The sequence below is a fragment of the Vulpes lagopus genome, chromosome 13 (genome assembly GCF_018345385.1).
Source record: "Vulpes lagopus strain Blue_001 chromosome 13, ASM1834538v1, whole genome shotgun sequence".
NCBI classification, from domain to species: Eukaryota; Metazoa; Chordata; class Mammalia; order Carnivora; family Canidae; genus Vulpes; species Vulpes lagopus.
Genome location: NC_054836.1, coordinates 23,241,005 through 23,263,535, shown reverse-complemented (window position 1 = coordinate 23,263,535; position 22,531 = coordinate 23,241,005). Strand labels below are relative to the sequence as shown.

At 39.5% G+C, this 22,531-nt stretch overlaps 1 protein-coding gene and 1 long non-coding RNA gene across 3 annotated transcripts in view; one reads left to right on the top strand and one right to left on the bottom strand.

Annotated features, from left to right (window-relative positions):
• GLCCI1 (glucocorticoid induced 1) overlaps positions 1-14,092 on the bottom strand; it is a 101,159-nt gene extending 87,067 nt beyond the window's left edge. For both annotated transcript variants that reach the window (XM_041727964.1, XM_041727965.1), the window contains exon 1: positions 13,483-14,092. In XM_041727964.1, coding sequence (XP_041583898.1) covers positions 13,483-13,951 — 469 coding nt within the window. In that variant the 5' untranslated portion in view covers positions 13,952-14,092. The remainder of the gene's footprint in view (positions 1-13,482) is intronic.
• Positions 13,399-22,531, top strand: part of LOC121474841 — a 103,130-nt gene continuing 93,997 nt past the window's right edge. Inside the window, exon 1 of the long non-coding RNA XR_005983552.1 lies at positions 13,399-13,518. This is a non-coding gene — a long non-coding RNA (uncharacterized LOC121474841). The remainder of the gene's footprint in view (positions 13,519-22,531) is intronic.

The following is a 22,531-nucleotide window of genomic DNA, read 5'->3' as shown; positions in this document are numbered from 1 at the left end:
TTTTTAAATGACACAGCGAATATTAACAATAATTTATTTCATTACTTTTCCTATGCCTTCCAATTTTCTAAAATTCCTATATTTGGGACACCTGGGTGGTTCAGCGGTTGAGCATCTGCCTTCGGCTCAGGACATGATCCTGGGATCCAGGATCAAGTCCCACGTCAGGCTCTCTGCAAGGAGCCTGCTTCTCCCTCTGCCTATGTCTCTGCCTCTCTCTCTTTCTCTGTGTCTCTCATGAATAAATAAATCGTTAAAAATAAATAGATAGATAGATAAATAAATTTCCTATATGCAATTTTAGATCGTTTATTATAAGAATTTCTTCAATGTTCCATAAGCGACATAAAAAAAAAAAAGCCACTTCAGAATATACACCTCACCTAACATCCGTTTTACCGTGAGAATAAGTGTAATACTTATTCCATTAAATGGGACTATCTGTAAAAAGATGTTATTTTTTGACCACTTGGCTTGGTACAAAGTAGAACACGGTAACTGTCTTAAAGATTAACTAATATAACCGAATGCTAATACTAAAGACTTTAATGCTAATAATTCTTTAGGATAAAAACTTTAATGAATAGGTAAAAATGAAAACTAAATTCAGTAAAGAGTATAGTAAAGACAAATTAAGTCACTGTGAATTCAACTGAGATATTAATGGTAACAATCTGTGAAAAGCTCCTTTTCCATTCTATTCTAGCTCAATAATAGCAGATATTTAGCCAAAACCAAGTTGTACTCATTTCAACAGTCTCACAAGATACCAATGTCCAGATATCACTACACATCATTACTACTTACTACTACATTTCTACCCAAGATGACACATCCAACAATAAAGTTCAGAATACCGAGAGGGTATCTGTGTATATTGTGTGAGGAGAAAGTGTCAATGACATCATCCTAGGCCAACTAGAGCAGAATATTATACATCAGACCTAAATATATTATGGGAGCCACAGAATGAAGCTCTCCTAGGCTTAATCTAATGAAAGAAAAACACATATAAGTAGAATATTTGGTATTCAACCCAAAAGCTCAACTTAGAAAAGCGAGCAAAGGAACATACTTCATACGTGAAGCCGAAAGTTTAGAGAAAATAGTGGGTTAAAATCTTGGCAGATTTTAAATGAATTGATTTTGTTGAGAAATATGAATGTGAGCACATCAACTGCACCTAGAATATGTATTCTGTAAGGGTCAAACAGAGTTCCTCAAATAGTGTACAAATTCATCAAATATTTATTGTGCAAAAGAGGGAGAAATTCCATTAGTTTTACTCACCAACATACTGCCAACAACTAGTACGGTAACTGAAACAAACATTTCTTGAATGAATGAACAGTTATTATGGAAATTACATTAAAGCTTCACTAATCTCTGGCCATATGGTAACCAAAAAGCCAAAGAGTAATAAGCAAATGCAACTGATTAGAGGTTTGTTTTTATTTTTGTTTTTTAAATAATGGGTCATTCTGGTTTAAAAAAAATTTTTAAGCTATCTGATCAAAATATTGCAGAATATTGTAGCTTATTTCAGAAAACTGTATTTCTGAGCACAGTCTAACTCCTCACTTCTATGAAACTAATCAAACTGCATTTAGCAATGTTTGCTAACCTCTATCCAGTAAATGCTAGAAAATTAAATAATCTTACAGCTGATTCTTTTTCATGGCAATATATCAAATTGTCATAGGACTCTCAAATATATTGTGAATATATTTTGTTTACACACTACCAGCTCATATATAGACCAATCTGTATTTCACTCTCTTTTTGTACCTTCATGGAAAGATCATTTCATAGGTATACATGAAAAAATACAATTTTTTTTTTATGGCTAGACTCGATGTAACCCTGAGCAACTGAGCCCTACTAGTTTTTAACATCTTCTAAGACAGAGATATTACTTTACTAATTCAACTTATAAATTGATGTATTTAATTAGAAAAGTTAGTAACAGAAGAACTGTCATGGAAAACTCCATCCATCACATACATTCAAAACTTTCAATATCGTAACAATAAAAATACAATTTCTAGGGATCCCTGGGTGGCGCAGCGGTTTGGCGCCTGCCTTTGGCCCAGGGCGCGATCCTGGAGACTCGGGATCGAATCCCACGTCGGGCTCCCGGTGCATGGAGCCTGCTTCTCCCTCTGCCTGTGTCTCTGCGCCTCTCTCTCTCTCACTGTGTGCCTATCATAAATAAAATAAAATTAAAAAAAAAAAAGATACCAACTGGCATCTATAAAAAATAAATAAATAAATAAAAATACAATTTCTAATGTTACCTATGAAAAAACTCATGTTCCACACTGACTATTCAAGACAGCTTACAATAAACACAAGTGACACTGGAAAAAAAAAAGAGCGAAGCACCATAGAAGAAATTATTAAAATGGAGCTCAGAATATCTTTTCTGGATATCAGCTAACCCAGGAAAGTGAAAGAGCCCAGGCAGTTTTAAGCTGAGAAGATAGTGGACCTTGCTGCTTTGCCATAAGAGTGATACATAAAAAGGTACCATTTTGAATGCTAAAATATCAAAGGATGGCAAGAGTAAGGAATGTTAGGGATGAATGGATCCTTATTAGAAATGTAAAGTTTAAATTGTCAAATACAAAAGACCTTCTTCTATCCAGATTTTGAGATTTCAATATGAAAGGCAGTTTTTTAAAAAATGAAATCTAAAGTCTGCTTTAACACAGTGGTAGATCCTTTAAGGACCGAGATGAAGACTTACTAATGGCATAATAAACTTTTGAAATGCTGTGACATTCTTATATGCATACGTGAGGCCTGAATCATTGGGAATACTTGCAGCTATTTTAGGTTCTAATGACCCTAGAGCCTACTCCCATTTAGCTTTCTCTTCACCCAACCCAACCCTCTAATGCTATTTTTGGCCTCTCTATGATTTAACTATATAAGCAATTGCATGACCCATTATGCATGCTTTCCTGTCCCATAATGAACCGGGTTCCAAAAGCAACTCTCAGCTAACTTCAAGTCAGGACTTAAGAGAGTTAAATGGACCATCTGGGCCCTATGTGCATGCTGCCTGACCTTGGGCAAATTACTTAACTTGTCAGGATGTCATTTACTCATCTGTGAAGAGAAATTATAAAAGTACTCTACATTAGGTTTCAATGAAGACTAGGTTTCAATGAAGGCTGACATAAAAGCTCAATAAATGATCATTTTACCAGTAATTATCTAATCCATACAACACAATCGTAATCAAAGCAATATGATACTGGCATAAAAAAAAAAAAACCAGACACAGAGACCAATGGAATAGAACAGAAAGCCCAGAAATAAACTCATAGGTATATGGTCAACTAATCTTTGACAAAGGTGCCAATAATACACAATGTGACTTTTCACAAGACAACCTCTTCAATAAATGGTGTTGGAAAAATGGATATACACATGCCAAACAAGGAAACCATATTATCTTATACCATATACAAAATTAACTCAAAATGATTAAAGCTTTAAAATAAGACCCGAAGTTGTAAACTCCTAGGAGAAGGAGAAAATATAGGGAAAAGCCTCCTTGCCATTGGTCTTGGCAATGACATTTTGGATATGGCACCAAAAGCAAAGCAACAAAAGCAAAAATAAATATGTGGAACTACATCAAACTAAAAAGCTGCTGCACAGCAAAGGAAAAAAATCAACAAAATGAAAAAAGAAACTATAGAATGAGAGAAAATATCTGTAAACCATACATTTGATAAGGGGTTAATATCTAAAATATATAAGGAACTCATACAATTCAATAGCAAAAACAACAACAAAAATCCAATTAAAAAATGGGCAAAGGAGTTGAACAGACATTCTTCCAAAGAAGAAATATAATAGCCAACAGGTACATGAAAGGTGCTCAACATCACTAATCATCAGGGAAATGCAAATTAAACCCACAATCAGATACCACCTCACACCTGCTAGAATGGCTATTATCAAAAGGTAAGAGATAAAAAGTATTGGCAAGGATGTGGATAAAAGGTAACGCCTGTATGCCATTGGTGGCAATGTAAATTTCTGGGAACAGAAAACAGTCTATCTATGTAGAAAACCCAAAAGACTCCACAAAAAAAAAAAAAAAAAAAAAAGGAAGAACTGATACATGAATTCACCAAAGTGGCAGGATATAAAATCAATGTACCAAAATCTGTTGCTTTTCGGGGCAGCCCGGGTAGCTCAGTGGTTTAGGCGCTGCCTTCAGCCCAGGGCGTGATCCTGGAGACCCAGGACGGAATCCCACGGAATCCCACGTCAGGCTCCCTGAAGGGAGCCTGCTTCTCCCTCAGCCTGTGTCTCTGCCTCTCTCTGTGTCTCTCATGAATAAATAAATAAAATATTAAAAAAAATATCTATTGCTTTTCTATACACCAATAATGAAACAGCAAAAAGCGAAATCAAGGAATCAATCCCATCTACCATTGCACCAAAAACCATAAGATCCTTAGGAATAAACATAACTAAACAGGTGAAAAATCTGTATGCTGAAAACTATAGAACACTTATGAAAGAAACGGAAGAAAACACAAAGAAATGGAAAAACATTCTATGCTCATGGACTGGAAAAACAAATATTGTTAAAATATCTATACTACCCAAAGCAATCTACACATTCAATGCAATCCCTATCAAAATAACAGCAGCATTTTTACAGAGCTAGAACAGACAATTCTAAAATTTGTATGGAACTAGAAAAGATTGCATATAGCCAAAGTAATGTTGAAAAAGAACAAATCTGGTGGGAATGCAAATTGGTGCAGCCACACAATATGGAGGTTCTTCAAAAAGTTAAAAGTAGAACTATACTACAACCCAGCAATTGCACTACTAGATATCTATCTAAAGGATACAAAAATACAAATTCAAAGGGGCGCATGCACCTCAATGTTTATAGCAGCAATGTCCACAATAGCCAAAGTATGCAAAGAGCCCAAATGTCCATTGGCTGATGAATACACACACACACACACAAAACAGAATATTACTCAGCCATCAAAAAGAATGAAATCTTGCCATTTGCAATGAGGTAGATGGAACTAAGAGTGTACTGTGCTCAGTGAAAAAGGTCAGTCAGAGAAAGACAAATACAATATTTCACTCATGTGGCATTTAAGAAACAAAACAGATGAACATAGGAGAAGGGAAATAAAAATTCAGGTAAAAACAGAGAGGGAGGCAAACCATAAGAGACTCTTAAAGATAGAGAAAAAACTCAGGTGTGCTGGAGGAGAAAGGAACAGGGGATGTGTTAAAAGGTGACAGGCATTAAGGAGGGCACTTGCGATGAGCACTGGGTGTTATATGTAAATAATGAATCACTAGATTCTACTCCTGAAAACTAATACTACACTATACGTTAACAAATTTGAATTTAAGTAAAATCTTGGAGAAAAAACACAGTATAGAGGTTCCTCAGAAAATTAAAAATAGAACTATCATATAACCCAGCAATCCTTCTTCTGGGTATATACATCCAAAGGAAATGAAATCAGTCCCTTAAAGAGATATCTGCCCTTCCACATTCATTGCGTTATTCACAATAGCCAAGATATGAGAATTACATAAATATCCATTGATGGAGAAATGGATAAAGAAAATATCACATTCATACACACACACACACACACACAAATATTATATAGTCTTTTTAAAAAAAGAAGGAAATCCTACTACTGGTGACAGAGATGAACCTGAACACTGTACTACACAGAAAAACAAATACTGTATGATCTCACTTACATGTGGAATCTAAAAAAAGTCAAATTTATAGCAGCAGAGAGTAGAGTGGTGGTTTCTAGGGGCTTGTGGGTGAGAGAAATAGGAAGATACAGGTCAAGGTACAAACTTTCAATTATAAGACGACTAAATTCTGGGTGAATAATGAGGAATAATGTACAGCACAGTGACTCTAATAATAATGTATACTTGAAATTAGCCAAGAGGAGATCTTAAATGTTCTCATCACACAGCAAAACAAAAGGTAACTATCTGAGGTGATGAATGTTATTAATTAGCTCGACTGTGGTGACCACTTCACAATGTATACCTAGATAAAATCATCATAATGTACACCTTAAATATACACAATTTTTATTTCCGTTATACCTCAAAAAAGCTGGGGGGGGGGATATTTTAAAAAATTACCTAGCTTAATAAACTTACTTTCCCTTTCAGTAGAATTTTTTTCTCTACCTAAACCAAAATCTTAAAAATCCCACCTCTCACTGTAAAGATAGAGAAAACAAGATACCAAGAGATAGTGATTTGCTGTAGGTCAAATGTTAAAACTAGAAATAGAAGTCTCTTAGCACTGAATCTAGTATTTTCCAGTATACTTTTTTGTTTCTGAGACTCTTTTAAGTACCATTTAGAAAATAAGTTTGCCCTTAATGGGATAATTCTGAAAAAAAAAAAAAAAAGAGCTAAATTATTCTGTTACGGAATAATGTGGCCACACATTGCTTCATTCCACCTTCATCAGAAAAAAAAAAGACAATCCTAAGGCACGTGGGTAGCTCAGTCAGTTAAGCATCTATCTGACTCTTATCTGACTCTTGATTTCATCTCAGACTGAGCCCCACATCAGTGTCCACATCGAGCATGGAACCTGCCTAAAGTTCTCTCTCTCTCTCTCTCTCTCTCTCAAAATAAGATAATCCCAAAAGCAAATTTATAGAATCGGTTATAGGGCAACTCTAGTTGTCAGTTAATGCTCAATCTTATATTCAATACTATCTGTAATCATCATTTTGTTAGGTATGCAAATATTGATAAAGCTAAATAAGCCACAAAAGAGTTCACTTATATCATTTGTTCTGCTTAAGAAAACTGCATAATACCTTTAGAAAAAGGTTCCATCAAATAATTTTTTAGTAATCTAAATGTTAAAATTAGCTATATGGACTATTCACAAAAGTTATCCCTGTGGTTATACTGACTAAATAAGGAGTCATTACTGTCAGTAGGTGGTTGGTATCTGATCTTTAGTAACACCAGGCAGCAAGTTGTAGCAGTTTACGAAACACATTCAGATGTTTAGTAGATTTCTTGATTCTAATGACTTGTAAGACAATTTTGGACACTGACCTTGCCACACAATAATGGGTTTTACTGGTTGCTTTCATTCATCCTTATTCTTGGTGAGCCATCATTAAGGTGCACCACGGTGGCATTTCGTTAAGTTACAAACATTCACAGTTCAAACCCACAAATTGCAGTGATAACGTGTTAGCTCTTGGGAGGACTGAATTAACTAGTACCAGTTGCTGAGACAATCACTTGAGACTAGTCTCTGCTTAGTGATACCTGCAGCATTCATTAGTTCACCACCATGTGCAACTAACTTTTAATATTCGTGGAGAAAAGTACTTTGCACTAAGATTCAAGGACAGCACAAATCTGAGGTGGGAGGAGGGCCAGAAACAGTCAAGTTCACATCCCTGAGCCCTCAGGAAGAAGGATTTCTCACTCTCTTGCTCTCTCTCACAGACACTTAAAGACTTTTCTATTAAGAACAAATGGAGAAATATGACCAATCCATGTATATATTCATTCCAGTTACATTCACCATCCTGTCTTACATGTTTAGACATTCTGAAAATGTCAAAGCACATCCTAGCATAGTATAATAGTGCTGTAAAAACAACAGAAAACCTATTCTTTAGTAATTCTTTTAGCTCAGAAATCACAGCTGGTCACCAACTTCAGAGCCGTTCTGAGTTAGGAGCAACAGGATAGTACTGTTGAATAAACACTAGATCTGAAATCAGAAGATTTGCACTTCAAATGTGCTTTCTTGATAAATGAATATATGCATTGCCTAGTATATAATAAACACTAAAACACTTTCTTCCTTTCTACCTACAGCTAAAGACCAACATAATACAGGGGAAGGTACTCAGGTATTCATGGACTTACCTTCTCCTGTTACATTCATTTGAAGTAAACAACACTGCTTAAAGAAAGGTATCTGCCATGTTTGTCCCTACTAAGTGCATATACTGGAGAAATATTTTTCTCTGCAATTGTTCATAATGTATATAAAATCCTTACTTTCTTCAGAATTACTACAAATCTGTTTTGCAGAATAAGCACAAATCTTATTCTTTTAGAATCATTTGGATGACGGGTGGAATAGGGTCAGTTTAAGGGGTCCAGATAAAGGGCAGAAGGAAATGGAGGTAACTTCTGGCTCTTCCATCAGTTCCTAAGGCTTTCCAAATTAATAGATGAGTAGTGTTCTCTTTACTCCACTTCTGGTAAACTCAATTAAAAGACTATCAGTCTCAAATTCAACCTCTTGCTAAAATACAAAGTATAAAGGACAGAAACAGCATCGGTGATTTGCTTTATCATTTAATAACAAAATTATATACTGAAGACAAAAGATAACAGCACCAGGCACAGGTGCTACAGAAAAGCCTATCTGGGTGGCAGTGTCTGGCAATTTTTAGCACTGGAGAAAAGAGTGAACTAAAATTAAGAATATCATGGTCGTTAGCATTTATTCTTTGGCAGACTATTAGCTCACTACGTGTGAAAGTTTTGGTAAAGTAGACTTTTAGAAATTTGTTTAAATTTCAGACATAGGAAAAGCCTTCTCCTATTAGCCATTTATTAAACATTGCCATTTATTTCCATTGTTATGCATTGCCATGGAGCCCAATTATTTCTTTGTTTCCTTGTTCACATTTAGTCTGCATTTATCACAAATTAAAAAAAAGACCACAAGGATGTCATTACCCTTCAGCATTTCCCAATGCATAAATCCTAATTTGCATCAAATCCTTGAAGAAATGTAGACTGCAGTGAAAGACATGTCCTTCTGTAAAAAGTACTGTAAATAATGAAATAATTTTTAGCTCAATATATACACACAAAACTATATATAGAGTTAAACTGACAAAGGTGCTTTTATGTATCTTAGGTGTATGATATTCAATAGGCTTAGCATACCTTATTTGAGAAGAATACAATCTTTAAACGTAAGACAGTTAAGAATAACTTATATAAATTCACTTTTCTATTGAATTCACTGAACTAGAAATCTTATGCACCATAACTGATGGGAAAAGCTAAATAATCAATGCCGCTGATACTTAGTGTAGCTCTCAAAGGCCTATAACCTTTCCCAAAAATCAGTATTTGAAACCTGCCATTTTAGGAAAAAACAAAACAAAACAAAACCCCCCACAACTTTTAACTATTTTTACTCAAGTATAGGAAAGCTTTGAAACAAGGTCCTCTAAGCACTCTAAGAAAATTAATTTTAAAAGAGGGGGGCCATTAGAAAGACCTTAATTTCTAAGAATATCAGCCTGAGAAGTAACTTTATATGAAGGCAATGCCTAAGTATCTCTAAAAAGTAAGGGGGGAAAAAGTAATTAAAAATGTTGCATTCTACAAACTGGGCATAGCACAAAAATGACTCTAAGAGGGAAATTTAATGAAAAGATTAAAAAACTGAAAGCAAATTAATTGATTAAAACACAAAGACATACACACACACACTACATGAAGTCATTCAACATTACATGCTGGCTGGCTTTGTATTTTCTTTTAAAATGTAATCATAACTTTTAATGTATAAAACAATAAAGCTCTCAATAATAATCATGAAAAAAATCTAATCAAATTTCACTCTAGAGTCAGTAATCTGCTAGCACATTAGGCCTAAATAAATGTTATGTTAAATCAGGAATCAACGCATGCTATTTTCCATAAAAGGAGCCATATAAATTACAAGCTCTTCCATGTTTTTTTAAACTAGATTTGGTACACTTAAGAATAAGCAGTATTCTCCATCCGGAGTACTCTAATGCAACTGCTTTTATATCTTTTAGAATATTTAATTCATCCTAATGTTCAATCTTTACAAAAAAAAAACACAAAAGGATTTACAGTTGCTACTTACTATCTTAGCTTACACAGTAAAATTGTGAGCATTTGTAATGTTTCTAAATCCATAGGTTTTGCTCTGAGGTTTCAGAAAGAAGCAACTTTATTTTCTTTTGGATATTACTCATGATTTTAGCTTACAGATTATTAATTTTTAACACTAACATCCTGTTATATTCTCATTTGAGTTGTTCTATTTATCTCAAAGGTAGACTTTATGTATTACCATTACAAAAAAATAACTATTTGCATAATACTTTATGATTTTACATCTATTACAAACACATCACAGGGAGCCTGAGGATGCATTCAGCAGCTTGTCATTCACCACTTCAAGACCCTTCAGAACCAAACAAGGGGGAGGGTGACATTTTGCTAATGGCAGAAGTAAAGAAATGAATATAAATAACAAACCTTGAAGTTTTAAAAATACAAAAGAAATTTTAAAAATACAATCAAAAATATGATCCACATGCATAAACAAGATAGTTTGTAAAAGTTCATATCCTTATACAGAGCAAGGTAAAGATTTATGTATCTTCTGTTATGATACCCTTTAAAATCATCTAAAATTGTGCTACAAAAATAAATTGCCATCTTGTTGAATTTTATAAATTATTAAAATTTGATTGCATCTTTACAGAAATCAGCTTTTCCTCAGCTTTGTGAAATAATCAGAGTGTCATTTCTTTATTACTACAGCCATAACCCTATAAATATACATATTAAGAATGTTTAAGAGGGAAATAATAACCTAACATGTTTGGAAATCATGTTGTTTCATTACTTCTTCTTGGTAAAACAATTACAAAGAAAAGTGTTTAAAGCTTCTGTATTTTCTTCCATAACCACCAGTCCAGATTTAAAAAAATACTGAATGCTCAGTTATGTCACCTCCAGCCCAAATGCTCATAGCACTTGAAGCTTTTTGTAAACAATATGCCTCTATACTAAATACATATCCCTTGAGCCACCATCCACTTAATCTAACATTTTTAAATGTAGTTTTAAATGCAGCATAACACCTCTTACACACACACACAGAAGTGTGCAGAAAAGGAAGGAGGTGGAGAGCAAGAAATGGAGCACGTTGTTGTTTTTCATTCATGCAGTATAGTGATGTCAGTGTCTGCAGCAGCAGCAACAGAGGCGGCAGCAGGAGCCTTGACCTGTGGAGGCTAAAATCCACTGAAGTCAGAACCTTGCAGAATTTAAAAGAAACTGAGTAGATAATGTTTGAAAGATTGTTCAACTGTTCATAGCGCAGATTTTAAATGGCCAGCTAAACAGAATAGATTAGCTGCACATTTTTAATTTGGGTAGAGAGGGGCAAGGCAGGATGTGGAGAAGTAACATAAAGGTAATATAATCAGGGAACTCGGGGCTGAAGAGCCTGCATTCAAAATCCCTTAAATGTAGGAAACTGACAAACCACCTGGTGTTAAAAACAGCAGAAAAGCCTCTTCTATTCCCAATACAAGCTCTCTGGTGATGCAAATCTGTCTGCTGCACAACCAGACTCAGAAAAGTGTTTTCATCGTGATTACATTAAAATTGCATTTAAGTCGGATACACCACACTACAACAAAGAGGATAGCTTAAGCCTGATCACAAATTTCATTAAAACTACTTTATGATGGACCATGTAATTCTTCAGCAATTAAGGCTTTTGAAGGATACAGAAAAACAAGTTGTACTAGGATGTGTTGTAAGATGTTAGTGTTTATCAACAAAAGGGGAGGAGGCACTGGATGGCCATTAAATTGTTGCAGCAACTACTCTTACTCTGCCCACAAAACCCTGTGTACACAGTCTGAAATGGTTATTTTATGGCTGTTACATTAGTCCCTAAAAGAAAATCCCAAAACTCAATCTATGTACTGTTGAAGCTAAATCACTCAAAAATTTCTCTTAACTGCTGCCTTCTATTCGTTCCTTTACCTCTCATTTCATATAGCTCCAGAAAATGTGCATGGGAGCTGCATATGGCATTAATCTGTTAGAAAATGGTGGCCTTTTCTATAAAATACAGCCAAAGATGTGTTCGGTTGTGGTCATTATTAGGGCGATCACGTTGTTTTCATTCATTCATTCAGGATTTGCTGGAGGATGTCAGTTTCTGCAGCAGCTGGCCTGACCTGGGGGAGGAGTGGGGGAGCAAATTCCTCCTGGTGCATACAGATTACAGGAGGTATTTCTTGGTGCTCCTGTACACATACCATTGCACTACATCCTACTCTGCCACACCATCAAGTGGTCTGAAAACAAGTGCCTTAGCAACATGCTAATTTATCAGCCAGAAATATTTTTTTAAAAAAAACAAAAACCAGCCAAACTGCAATCCATCATAACATAATCACTTTTCTCTAAGTCTTTCGTTTAAAAACAAAACTCCGTTAAAAAAATGTCCACATACCACATAAACGTACAGAGAGCTCCACAGTGTTTCCCTTCCAAGCAGAGAGTTTTCCACTCGGTATGATCAGTTGTCTCCACAATGCTGCTGCTGCAGCAGCAGCAGCAGCAGCAGCATCTGTAGCTCTAGCCTGGCATCTAATTATATTAGCTACTCCACTCTCCCTTATGAGCTTTAAGTCCCTGTTTTGGCTAATCTTCCTTTTCTCCCCCAGGACTCAACTAGATCATGCACTGTGTCCCCAGACATAAACAAAACCAAACCAAAACACAAAACATTAAGGGAAGCCGACAGCATCCACTAGCTCACCATTACCTTTGACACCTAACAAAAAAGAAACTTGAGATCCTTTAACAGCTCAACTGAACTGTTAAGTGTACTTAAAAAATGGAAGGAAAAAGTGAGCACACTCCACAAATAGGTCTTTAGAAATTTACCATGAAAATCCTGAGTTGGGCATAGACGGTTTCCAGGGAAGTAACTGCCGTGATGCATATGACTATATAAAGTAGAGAAAAGAGGGAGACAAAAAAAAAAAAAAAAAAATCCCCACCATCCAACCACCACCACCACCACCACACTATACAACACACTTCAACTGCACATTCGCAACTGTCTCCCCTACACATCCAACAGATCACCCTTCCAAAAAAGAAATATATTCATACATATCCCAGTAGTCGCAGGGACACTGCGAGGAACTTTGCAGGAAAGCACAAAGAGGCTGCAGATTACAACCCGCTACCTTATCGGGCTGCCAGAGTTTGTGTGCGTGTGTTTTTAAGTGTTTTGCCCAGCTCCTCCTTCCCCCGCCACCAACAGCACACACGTACGTGAGCGAGCTAATCAGCTCACAAACTGGAAGGAAAAAAAAAAAAAAAACCTTTCGATGCAGGCGAGTGATGGAAGATAAAATCTGAGGGGCGGCATGTGGGTCAAGTAAAAGTTGCTCTGCAGTTCGCTCCTCCGAGCCCCGCAGCCCCGCGGCGACCGCAGGGGGTGAGGTTCCCAAAGCCACTTTCACACCTTCGGTAATGCACTAGCAAAGAGAAGCCCGGAGAGGCTGGAGTTTCCACGGACCGAACCGTCGGGGAAGCCGCCGCCCGGGAGGACGGAAGGGTTGGGCTCGCTACCTCTGCACACGGGCGAGCCGGGGCTCCGTCTCTCAGGTGAGGTGCTCCTCCGGTGGCTCTCGGGGGACCGTCTCGGGCGGCCCTTGGCCCGCGGCGCCGGCTCGGTCGGGGCCGCGGCCGGCGGCGGCGTAGGGCTGGGCGGGCTGGGGCCGCGGGCCGCGCCGGGCCCCGGGAGGCTGCCCAGCGAGGCGGCGGCGGCGGCGGCGGCGGCGGCGGGCGGGCGCGTGGGGCTGTGCTGGCTGCCGCGCAGGAGCTGGTAGGGCACCGTGGCGCGGATGGGCTGCAGCAGCCGGCCGGCTCCCGCAGCCGGGGCGCACCCCACGCCGCCGCCGCCGCCGCCGCCGCCCGCACCGCTCCCGCTGCCGGCCGAGGGGGCGGCGGGCGGGGAGCCCGCGGCGCTGCGCCGCATCCTCTGCGGCGGGGGGTGAGGGGTCTGAGAGGAACTGGAGGAGGAGGAGGCAGTGGACATGGTGGCTCCGAGGGCCCGGGACGCCGCCGGCCGACACCGAGGCGCGGAGCGGGAGGCGCGCGAGCGTGTGGGAGCCGGCGCGGCAGTGCGTGCGAGTGTGTAAGGGGGAGGGGCGCGGGGACCGGGGAGGAGGAGTCTCCCGCTCCCCTGCCCAACGCGCACCCCCGCCGCCTCGGTGCCTCGGCGCCGCGGCGAGGGGGAGGGGAAGGCTGCGACAACAAACGCCCAACGGCCCCAACCGCCGCGCCGGGCTCCGGGTGGCGGTCACGGCCGGGGCCGCGAGGAGCCCGGAGCCGCCGCCGCCGCCGCCGCCGCCGCCGCCGCCCCGGGCATCGCGCTGACAGGGGAGAGGGACCACAGTCCGGCTCACGCCGCCTCAGGGGCCGCTCGCCGCCTCGCAGGGCTGCACGCGCGGGAGCGCCCGCCAACTGCAGGGAGGGCCCAGACCCCTGCTTCTGGGGATCGGGGCAGGAGGAAAGGGCCCGGAGGGGTCTAGCTCCCCGCGGATCCCGCGCCACCGCAGACGCCGCCGCCGCCGCCTCCGCCTGCTCCTCACTCCAAACGGCAACTGACTCCCCACCCGCGCCCCGCCCCCGGCACCGCCTCCCGGCGCTCGGACCCGGCAGCGGCCGCAACGAGCACTCCCATTGGCTCCGCCGCGCTCCACCAGCTCTCGAGTGGTTGGCCGCGGCCTAGGAGTGAGGGGAGCACTAACCAATGAGAGTGGTGCATGCTACCTTGGGGGCGGGGCGTGAGGGAGTAGAGGAGTAGGGAGGGGGCCAGCCGTGCGCAGCAGGGAGAGGCGTGCGAGTTGACAGCCTTTGAGGCGACGGCCGGAGTTTGGGCTGCCCTAGGAAAGTGGGTCCGTGTGTGTCCTGCGCGTGCCCCGACACCCACAGACACACACACTCGGGTGAGCCAGTTGCGAGGGCTCCACCCTCCTGCGCCGATTGTGCAACTGGAGACAGACGACCCTGCTTTAACTTTGCAAGTACACCTGCTCTTTGGGGACGTTGTAGAGGTGGAACCAGAAGAACCCATCCCTTCCCCCCTAGCTTCAGTAACCTGAGTTTTCGTGGCTTAGTGGGCTGATTGATCAAAAGAACTTCAGGGCATCAAAAGCAAAGTCTAGAAGCTGGATCGAACGACGGGCCAATGCTCTTCATAAAAGTCTACCCTTAACGTTTGTAGTTATGCAGTGAAAAGAGAAGCAAATCTTACATTCCAAGACAATAGCTGAATTGCAAGGGTCAACAATGAATTGTACATCCTTACACCATCAATTGGTTATGTTAATGGAGGGCACCCCGTTGCCTTTCCCCAGAAGCAGATGGCCTCTTGGGAGAAATAAATACCAGACTTAATGTAACAATCCACTGTGGTAAATTTAGTTTTTATTCTGCAGTGAAACTGGAGAGATATAAAGATTTTTGGATGACTATCAAAAACCTAAGTTTACCCCTATAGCAGACCAAGGTTATAAACCTTATGCGGGAACAATTAAATTAAAGGTATACATCAGATTCTCTCCATTAATTTCCATGAGATTAAAAAAAAGAGAGAGAGAGAGAGATGGAGAGAGAAGGGGGTTATCAAATTGGTCTGCTCTTGGTGTCCGCCCACACTGACAAGCTTCCTGTGATTTTAGACACTATGTTCAGGGGTTAGTTTCACTTAGAGGAGCCATCCGTTTCTGTTTCCTTGTGCTCTCAGACCAAAAAGCATACTAACTTCTGTGAAAAGTAGATGAAACCCAATTTAAAAAAAAAATACAAGAATTGCATCCAGTACTTCCCATTAAGACCGGTGGTAGTTCCTCACTTTATCAAACACTAGAATAATAGCTAACATTTAATGAACGTTCATCACATGCCAGCCACTGGCCTAAGAATGTTTTATGTGTTATGTCATTTAGTTCTCCTATAATCCGCAAGGTGGATACTATTATTTTCCCCATGAAATTCTTCACTATAGCACAAAAAAGCTAAAAGTCTTGTCTGAGATTACTCAGCTAGTAAGTAGGGAGCTAAGAATCCAACTTAAGTAAACTAACTTGAATCTATAAGCCCTCTATCCTAGCACATCACAGCTTAAAGCTGTGGAATATATGATTGGTAGAGAATTTACAAACAGTTCACAAATCTCCTGTATGAGATAAGTTCCCATTAGTTCAAAAGAAATTTTACAAGTGAAGATAGCCTACTACATATGCTTTTCTTTCCACAATAACATATTTTAATTATACATAGAGCAAAAACTTTATTCTTTCAAATTTGTTGTAATTGATCTATTGTGTTAGTTTTTCCACCTAAAAGACTTCATTAATTAGGAAATTGCATTCTTTCATGAGGGAAAAAGTAAGTGGCTTCTTTGCTATGACTTTTTTAGCATATCAGAAACAAAAACTTTAACAGATCAAAATATGTGAAATAAAGAAAAAGGCCAGTAAATTACTAAGTTTTGATTTAATTACAGCATAGTTTCATTATAGAAATATCCTCTCTGGCCTCTCCTAAATATAAGTATGGAACAACCTCAACACATTAGATTACAATAATTCTAAATTTATACCAAGCCACAGTCATAATGATCAATACTTGATTTGGATCTAAAACCGCATACCTAGCCATATTTTAAAGGTTTTCGGTGTATGTTCAAATTCTACCATAGCCAATTAAATCAGTCATCTAAAGCAAATCTAAATGACCCACACAGAGAACTACTAATGTCCTAAAATCCTATTTTTAGTTACTTATAAGTCATCATGACCTGTTTAGATGTTCAATCAGCTTCTCTTTGCTAAAGAAATCTTGGTTGTCTCTTAAGCCTTTATTCTCATGAAATAAGTACTGATCTTCCTGTGTAAGGAGTTCAGTCTCCAAACAAATCAAAGGTGGGCTAAAATAAACTAAACCTGCTTTCAAACTTCTCTGTGTTGAGTTCTTAATAATGCTTTATCCTCATCAAGGCTGAGAGTAGGCTCCTAGGGCATCACAGAAGCTTTAGGAAAATGTTCTCCTCAGGTAAATTAGAAAATCCTGAGAAGGAGGTGTGGCTAGCTTGAGTAGCAGGGCACTGTTATACCACTGTGTTAGCTAGGATAGAATGGCCCAGGGCATGGGATGCCTGAGTGGCTCAGCGGTTGAGCATCTGCCGTTCTCTCAGGGCATGATCCTGGGATCCAGGATTGAATCCCACATTGGGCTTCCTGCGTGGAGCCTGCTTCTCCCTCTGCCTATGTCTCTTCCTCTCTCTGTGTGTCTCTTGTGAATAAATAAAATCCTAAAAAAAGGTCCAGGGCCGATGATTTCTATTGGTTGAATATAAGTGGGACAATCTCTGGAAATTCTATATGAGACTTAATGTTAGTAATGACCTCCTTACTATGTTGCCCTGACTAGAAGAAAATAACATTGAAAAAACAGTTCGATGGCATGGGAGCCACCTTTGCTCTCAGTAGCCTTATGTCTTGGCTGTCTGTGGGACAGAAATTACCATTAGCTCATTTGAGGTAGAGTTCTAGTATATTATCTTCTTAGTTCATATATAGTAGTGGACATGTTTTAGGTTAAATTAAAACTTGGAATCAATGACTACATATGATTAATATCCGGCCCGATGTAGAGAGAAAATGAGGTAAAGGAGCATCGGGCCTACAGAGCAATCAAACCTCTCTTTTCTGGTTTCATCCAGGTTTGCCAGGCTGCATGTCCAAGGTTCATCCAAATCTAAGAGGCAGTCCAGGCTGTCAGTATTAGCAATGAGGTCATGGCTGAGAAAGAACACTAAACAGATCTGCACTGATGTTCATCTTAAGCTGATTAAACTCTGTTGTAGGTAGATTCTTTATAGCAACAACAAAAAAAGCCTTGCCTGAATTTTTGTCCCTGGCAGATGCTTACAATAATACTCCTTACTGCTTGTGACAGCCTGCGTGTGCCTTTGCACTGGGTGCTGCTCCCTCTGCCTGAAAAGTTCTTGCCCCAGATAGCCACATGGTTTGCTCCCTAATTTCCACCAGCTCTTTACTCAGAAGTCATCACCTTCATGATGAGAGCTTTTCTGAAAACCCTTTAAAAATTGCAAACACCCCTACACATTTCCTAATCTGTATCCTACTTTTTTCCCCCAGAAAGCCTATCACAATCCAACCTATTATAATTATTTTTTGTTTTGTCCATCTAGAATATAAGAACTATGAAAGCAAGACTTTTTGTTTTACAACTGCTGAATCTTCATAACAGTGCTTGGTACATGGTAGACGATCCATATATGCTCAATATTGTTGAAAGAGTAGCAAATTTTAACAAGTGCTTGTCGAACCCGAATTGTGCCTTTTATCAGAAAAAATACATACGACCATAGGTAGATCTGCTGAAAAGACATAGCCACAAAGCAGAAAAAATGTGCCATGCAGCTCCTATAAACCACACAGATATTTGCATTGGAATTGGTGTTCAAAAAGAAAGCATAAATTATATTCTGCTGAGTATACAGGCAAAGTGAAAAATATTAGCCCTAGTGGATATTGGAGGCTCATCAGAGGTTTGAAATGGACGGTGAAATTGGGATGGAGAAACAGGCAGTTGACATTTGCAGAAAAAAAAATAATCAAGTGAAATGGATAGAGAAGCACAGCTGAGGACAGTTAGGGAATGACATCCTGCCGACTTGTAGACAGTTCTCTCTCACTGTTAAGAACAGGTATTCTCAAGAGGCCTATATAAAGGAACTGAAAAAAATGTGTTTAAGTAGAAAGGAACATTTCATGTAAATAATACAAATTTTGCTTTGTTTTTTTTTCTCTAGTTTTATTGAGATATAATGACATAAGATTGTGTAAGTTTAATAATGATTTGGGGCTATCTAGGTCTATAATGCAAAATGATGAACACTATAAGGTTATTTAACACATCCATGACCTATGCGTGTGGTGAGAACTCTTAAAAATCTATTTTCTTAGCAACTTTCAAATATACAGTATAGTATTGTCAACTACAGTCATCTCACTGTATATTTCAGCTCCAGAGTTTATTCATTTTATAACTAGAAGTCTGTATCTTTTGACTACTTTCACCCATTTCCCTCACTCCCCGCTCCCTGCCCTTGGTAACCACCAATCTGTTCTCTATTAGATAAGTTCGGGTTTATTTATTTTTTTTAGATTCCACATATAAGTAAGAATGTTTAGTATTTGTCTTTCTACATCTGACTTATTTTACTTAGCAAAATGCCTTTAAGTTTCATCCATGTAATCACAAATGGCAGGAATTTTTTCTTTTTATGACTAAAGAATATTACAGTGTATTGTGTATATTTTATATTTCTATGTTTCCATGTCTTGACTATTATAAATGTGCAATGAACATGGGTTTGCAAATATCTCTTTGACCTACCTACTCATTTCATTTTCTTTGGAAATATATCCAAAAGTGGGATTGCTAAATTATATGCTAGTTCTACTTTTAATCTTTTGAGGAATTTCCATCCTGATTTCCATAGTGGCTGCACCACTCTACATTTTCACCAGCAGTGCTCAAGGGGTACTTTTTCTTTCTTTTTTTTTTTTTTAAGATTTTATTTATTTAATCATGACAGACACAGAGAGAGGCAGAGACATAGGCAGAGGGGGAAGCAAGCTCCCAGCAGGGAGCGTAATGTGGGACTCAATCCCAGGACCCCAGGATCGTGACCTGAGGCAAAGGTAGACACTCAACTGCTGAGCTACGCAGGTGTCCCAAAGGGTGTTTTTTCTGCGTAGCCTCACCAGCACTTGTTATCTCTTGTCTTTTCTGGAAAAGAAATTCTAACAAGTGTGAGTTGGTATTTCATTGTGGTTTTGATTTGCACTTCTCTGATGATTAACAATGTTGAGCATCTTTTCATGTACCTGTTGACCATGTGAATGTCTTTTTTGAAAAAAGTGTCTGTTTAGATCCTTTGCCCATTTCCTTTGCTGTGTAGAAGGCTTTTTAAAAAAATTTTTTATGGGATCCCTGGGTGGCGCAGCGGTTTAGCACCTGTCTTTGGCCCAGGGCACGATCCTGGAGACCCGGGATCGAATCCCACGTCCGGCTCCCGGTGCATGGAGCCTGCTTCTCCCTCTGCCTGTGTCTCTGCCTCTCTCTCTGTGACTATCATAAATAAATAAAAATAAATCTTTAAAAAAAATTTTTTTTATTTATTCATTAGAGATACAGAGAGAGAAAGAGAGGCAGAGGGAGAAGCAGGCTCCACGCAGGGAGCCCGACGTAGGACTTGATCCCAGGACTCCAGGATTACGCCCTGGGCTGAAGGCAGGTGCTAAACCGCTAAGCCACCGAGGCTGCCCGGCTTTTTAGTTTAATATAGTTTCACTTGTTTGTTTTTGCTTTTGTTTCTTGTACTCTGGGCATTGTATCCATAAAGTCCTTGCTAAGACCAATGTCAAGGAACTTTTTCCCAATGGTTTTTTCTAAAAGAAATCCAAAAGAAGCAATAGAGGGATCCCTGGGTGGCGCAGCGGTTTGGCACCTGCCTTTGGCCCGGGGCCTGATCCTGGAGACCCGGGATCGACTCCCACATCAGGCTCCCTGCATGGAGCCTGCTTCTCCCTCTGCCTGTGTCTCTGCCTCTCTGTCTCTCTGTGTGACTATCATGAATAAATAAAATCTTAAAAACAAACAAACAAACAAAAGAAGCAATAGAAATAGGGGTTATCTAATTTTTAAAGAGTAAATATCAAAAGAGCAAGTATGTAAGTATTCCTACAAGAATAGAAGACAGGAATGCCTAGGTGGCTCAGCGGTTGAGCATCTGCTTTGGCTTAGGGCATGATCCTGGAATCCTGGGATCGAGTCCCACATCGGGCACCCTGCATGAAGCCTGCTTCTCCCTCTGCCTACGTCTCTGCTTCTCTCTCTGTGTGTCTCTCATGAATAAATAAATAAAATCTAAGAAAAGAGTAGATAACAGTGATGAGGACCACCAGGTTTTCAGCTTTCATTTCCACAGCAATTTCTATAGCCAACTATGATGCCAGGGGCACATTCCCTAAGCTGATATATAAGCTGACTTTTATCACTTAACTAAAAGACTATATTGTACAAAGCCAGGACATTCAGAAGCTGAAGATGTGGGGACCAAAGAAAACTGCAGATATTCTCTTTTCATGCTGTGGCACGGTATTTGTTTTAGCTCTGAACACAGTGTCAACAATGAATGAGAGCAGCAGTAGTCCTATGAAGACAGTATGCTTGATTACCATAGTGTTACTTTGTTTTTTATGAGATTTTAGAGTGATTAAAATGTGTCCTGGATTAATTTCCTCTTATGTGTCTGAATTTTACTTTTTACTACATGAGTGAGTTAAGGCACTGTTGTTAAAGTGCAATCAATTCATCAGTGCTTGATGAGAGAAGTTCCTTGTTATTATTTTAAGCTTTTTGTAGCACATAACTTTCAGTGTCCTATTCAGCATCTTATAGAAAAAGCCTGTACTAATACGTCTAATTAGCCTATATGAAGATTTAATAACACATTACTGGCAGCAGGCCTCATCAAGTTCCTTATTAAATGTTTTCAGAGTGTCAGACACGGCTGTATACTCTGTAGGGCACATCCGTTCTCACACTTTGGTAAATTGTAGTCTATCAGAGGCAAAAAGCTATGCCTACAAATCAAGGCAAAAATGATTTCTAAACATATGTCTTCAAGAGGAGAGGTGTAAATAAAAGAACATGGAAGTGATGAGAGGGAAAGATCACTGTTGAGGAAAGGCACCAGGAAGAAAAATATGGGGAAGTCTTGTCTTTAGGAAGACACAGGATATGTTACGAGATAATTGGACAGTCTACCTTGATTGATTATTGATGAAAGACAAACCTGGATCTGTGGATGACCAGTCATGGGTGTTAGTGGGCAAGGCCTGTACTTTATATAGAGTATGTAGTGAGGAGCTATCAGACTCTCAAATGGGTAGGGAGAACATGAGTGGTGCTATGCTTCATGAAGACTGATGCAAGGACAGTTTTCAACCTGGATAGGAGATTGCATACTGGAAGATGATTTAGCAGTCTTGGGTAATAATCCATGTGAGTTTATGTAATGAGAGTTAGGGGAATGATAGAGGATGTAGAGAGGAAAACATGAAAGTGATAGATCTTCTCAGCTGAGGGACTTTGAAAGTAGGTCAGACAACTCTGAAGCTTCAGGATTGTAATGCTGGCAGGATAGTAGTGGCTTCGACATGGCAGCCAGGAGAATGAGTAGATTTGATGAGAAGATAATTATGAATTCAGCTATAAATAAAAGAACCAGAGGATATTCAAGTGAAGGCAGTTTTTTTCTTTGTCTTATTAAGCTGTAACTGATACACAGTATGGTATAAGTTTAAGATATATACAGCACAAGGATTGGATTCACAGCACAAGGATTGGATTCACATATATATTTTTCAAAATGATTACCACAATAAGTGTAGTTGATTTCAACCATCTCATATAGATACAAGAAGAAAAAAGAGGAAAAATATGTTTGAAGGTAGTTTTTAAATGATAGTAAAGTAGAGAACAGCAGAGATGTGGATTTAGGGGTATTCAC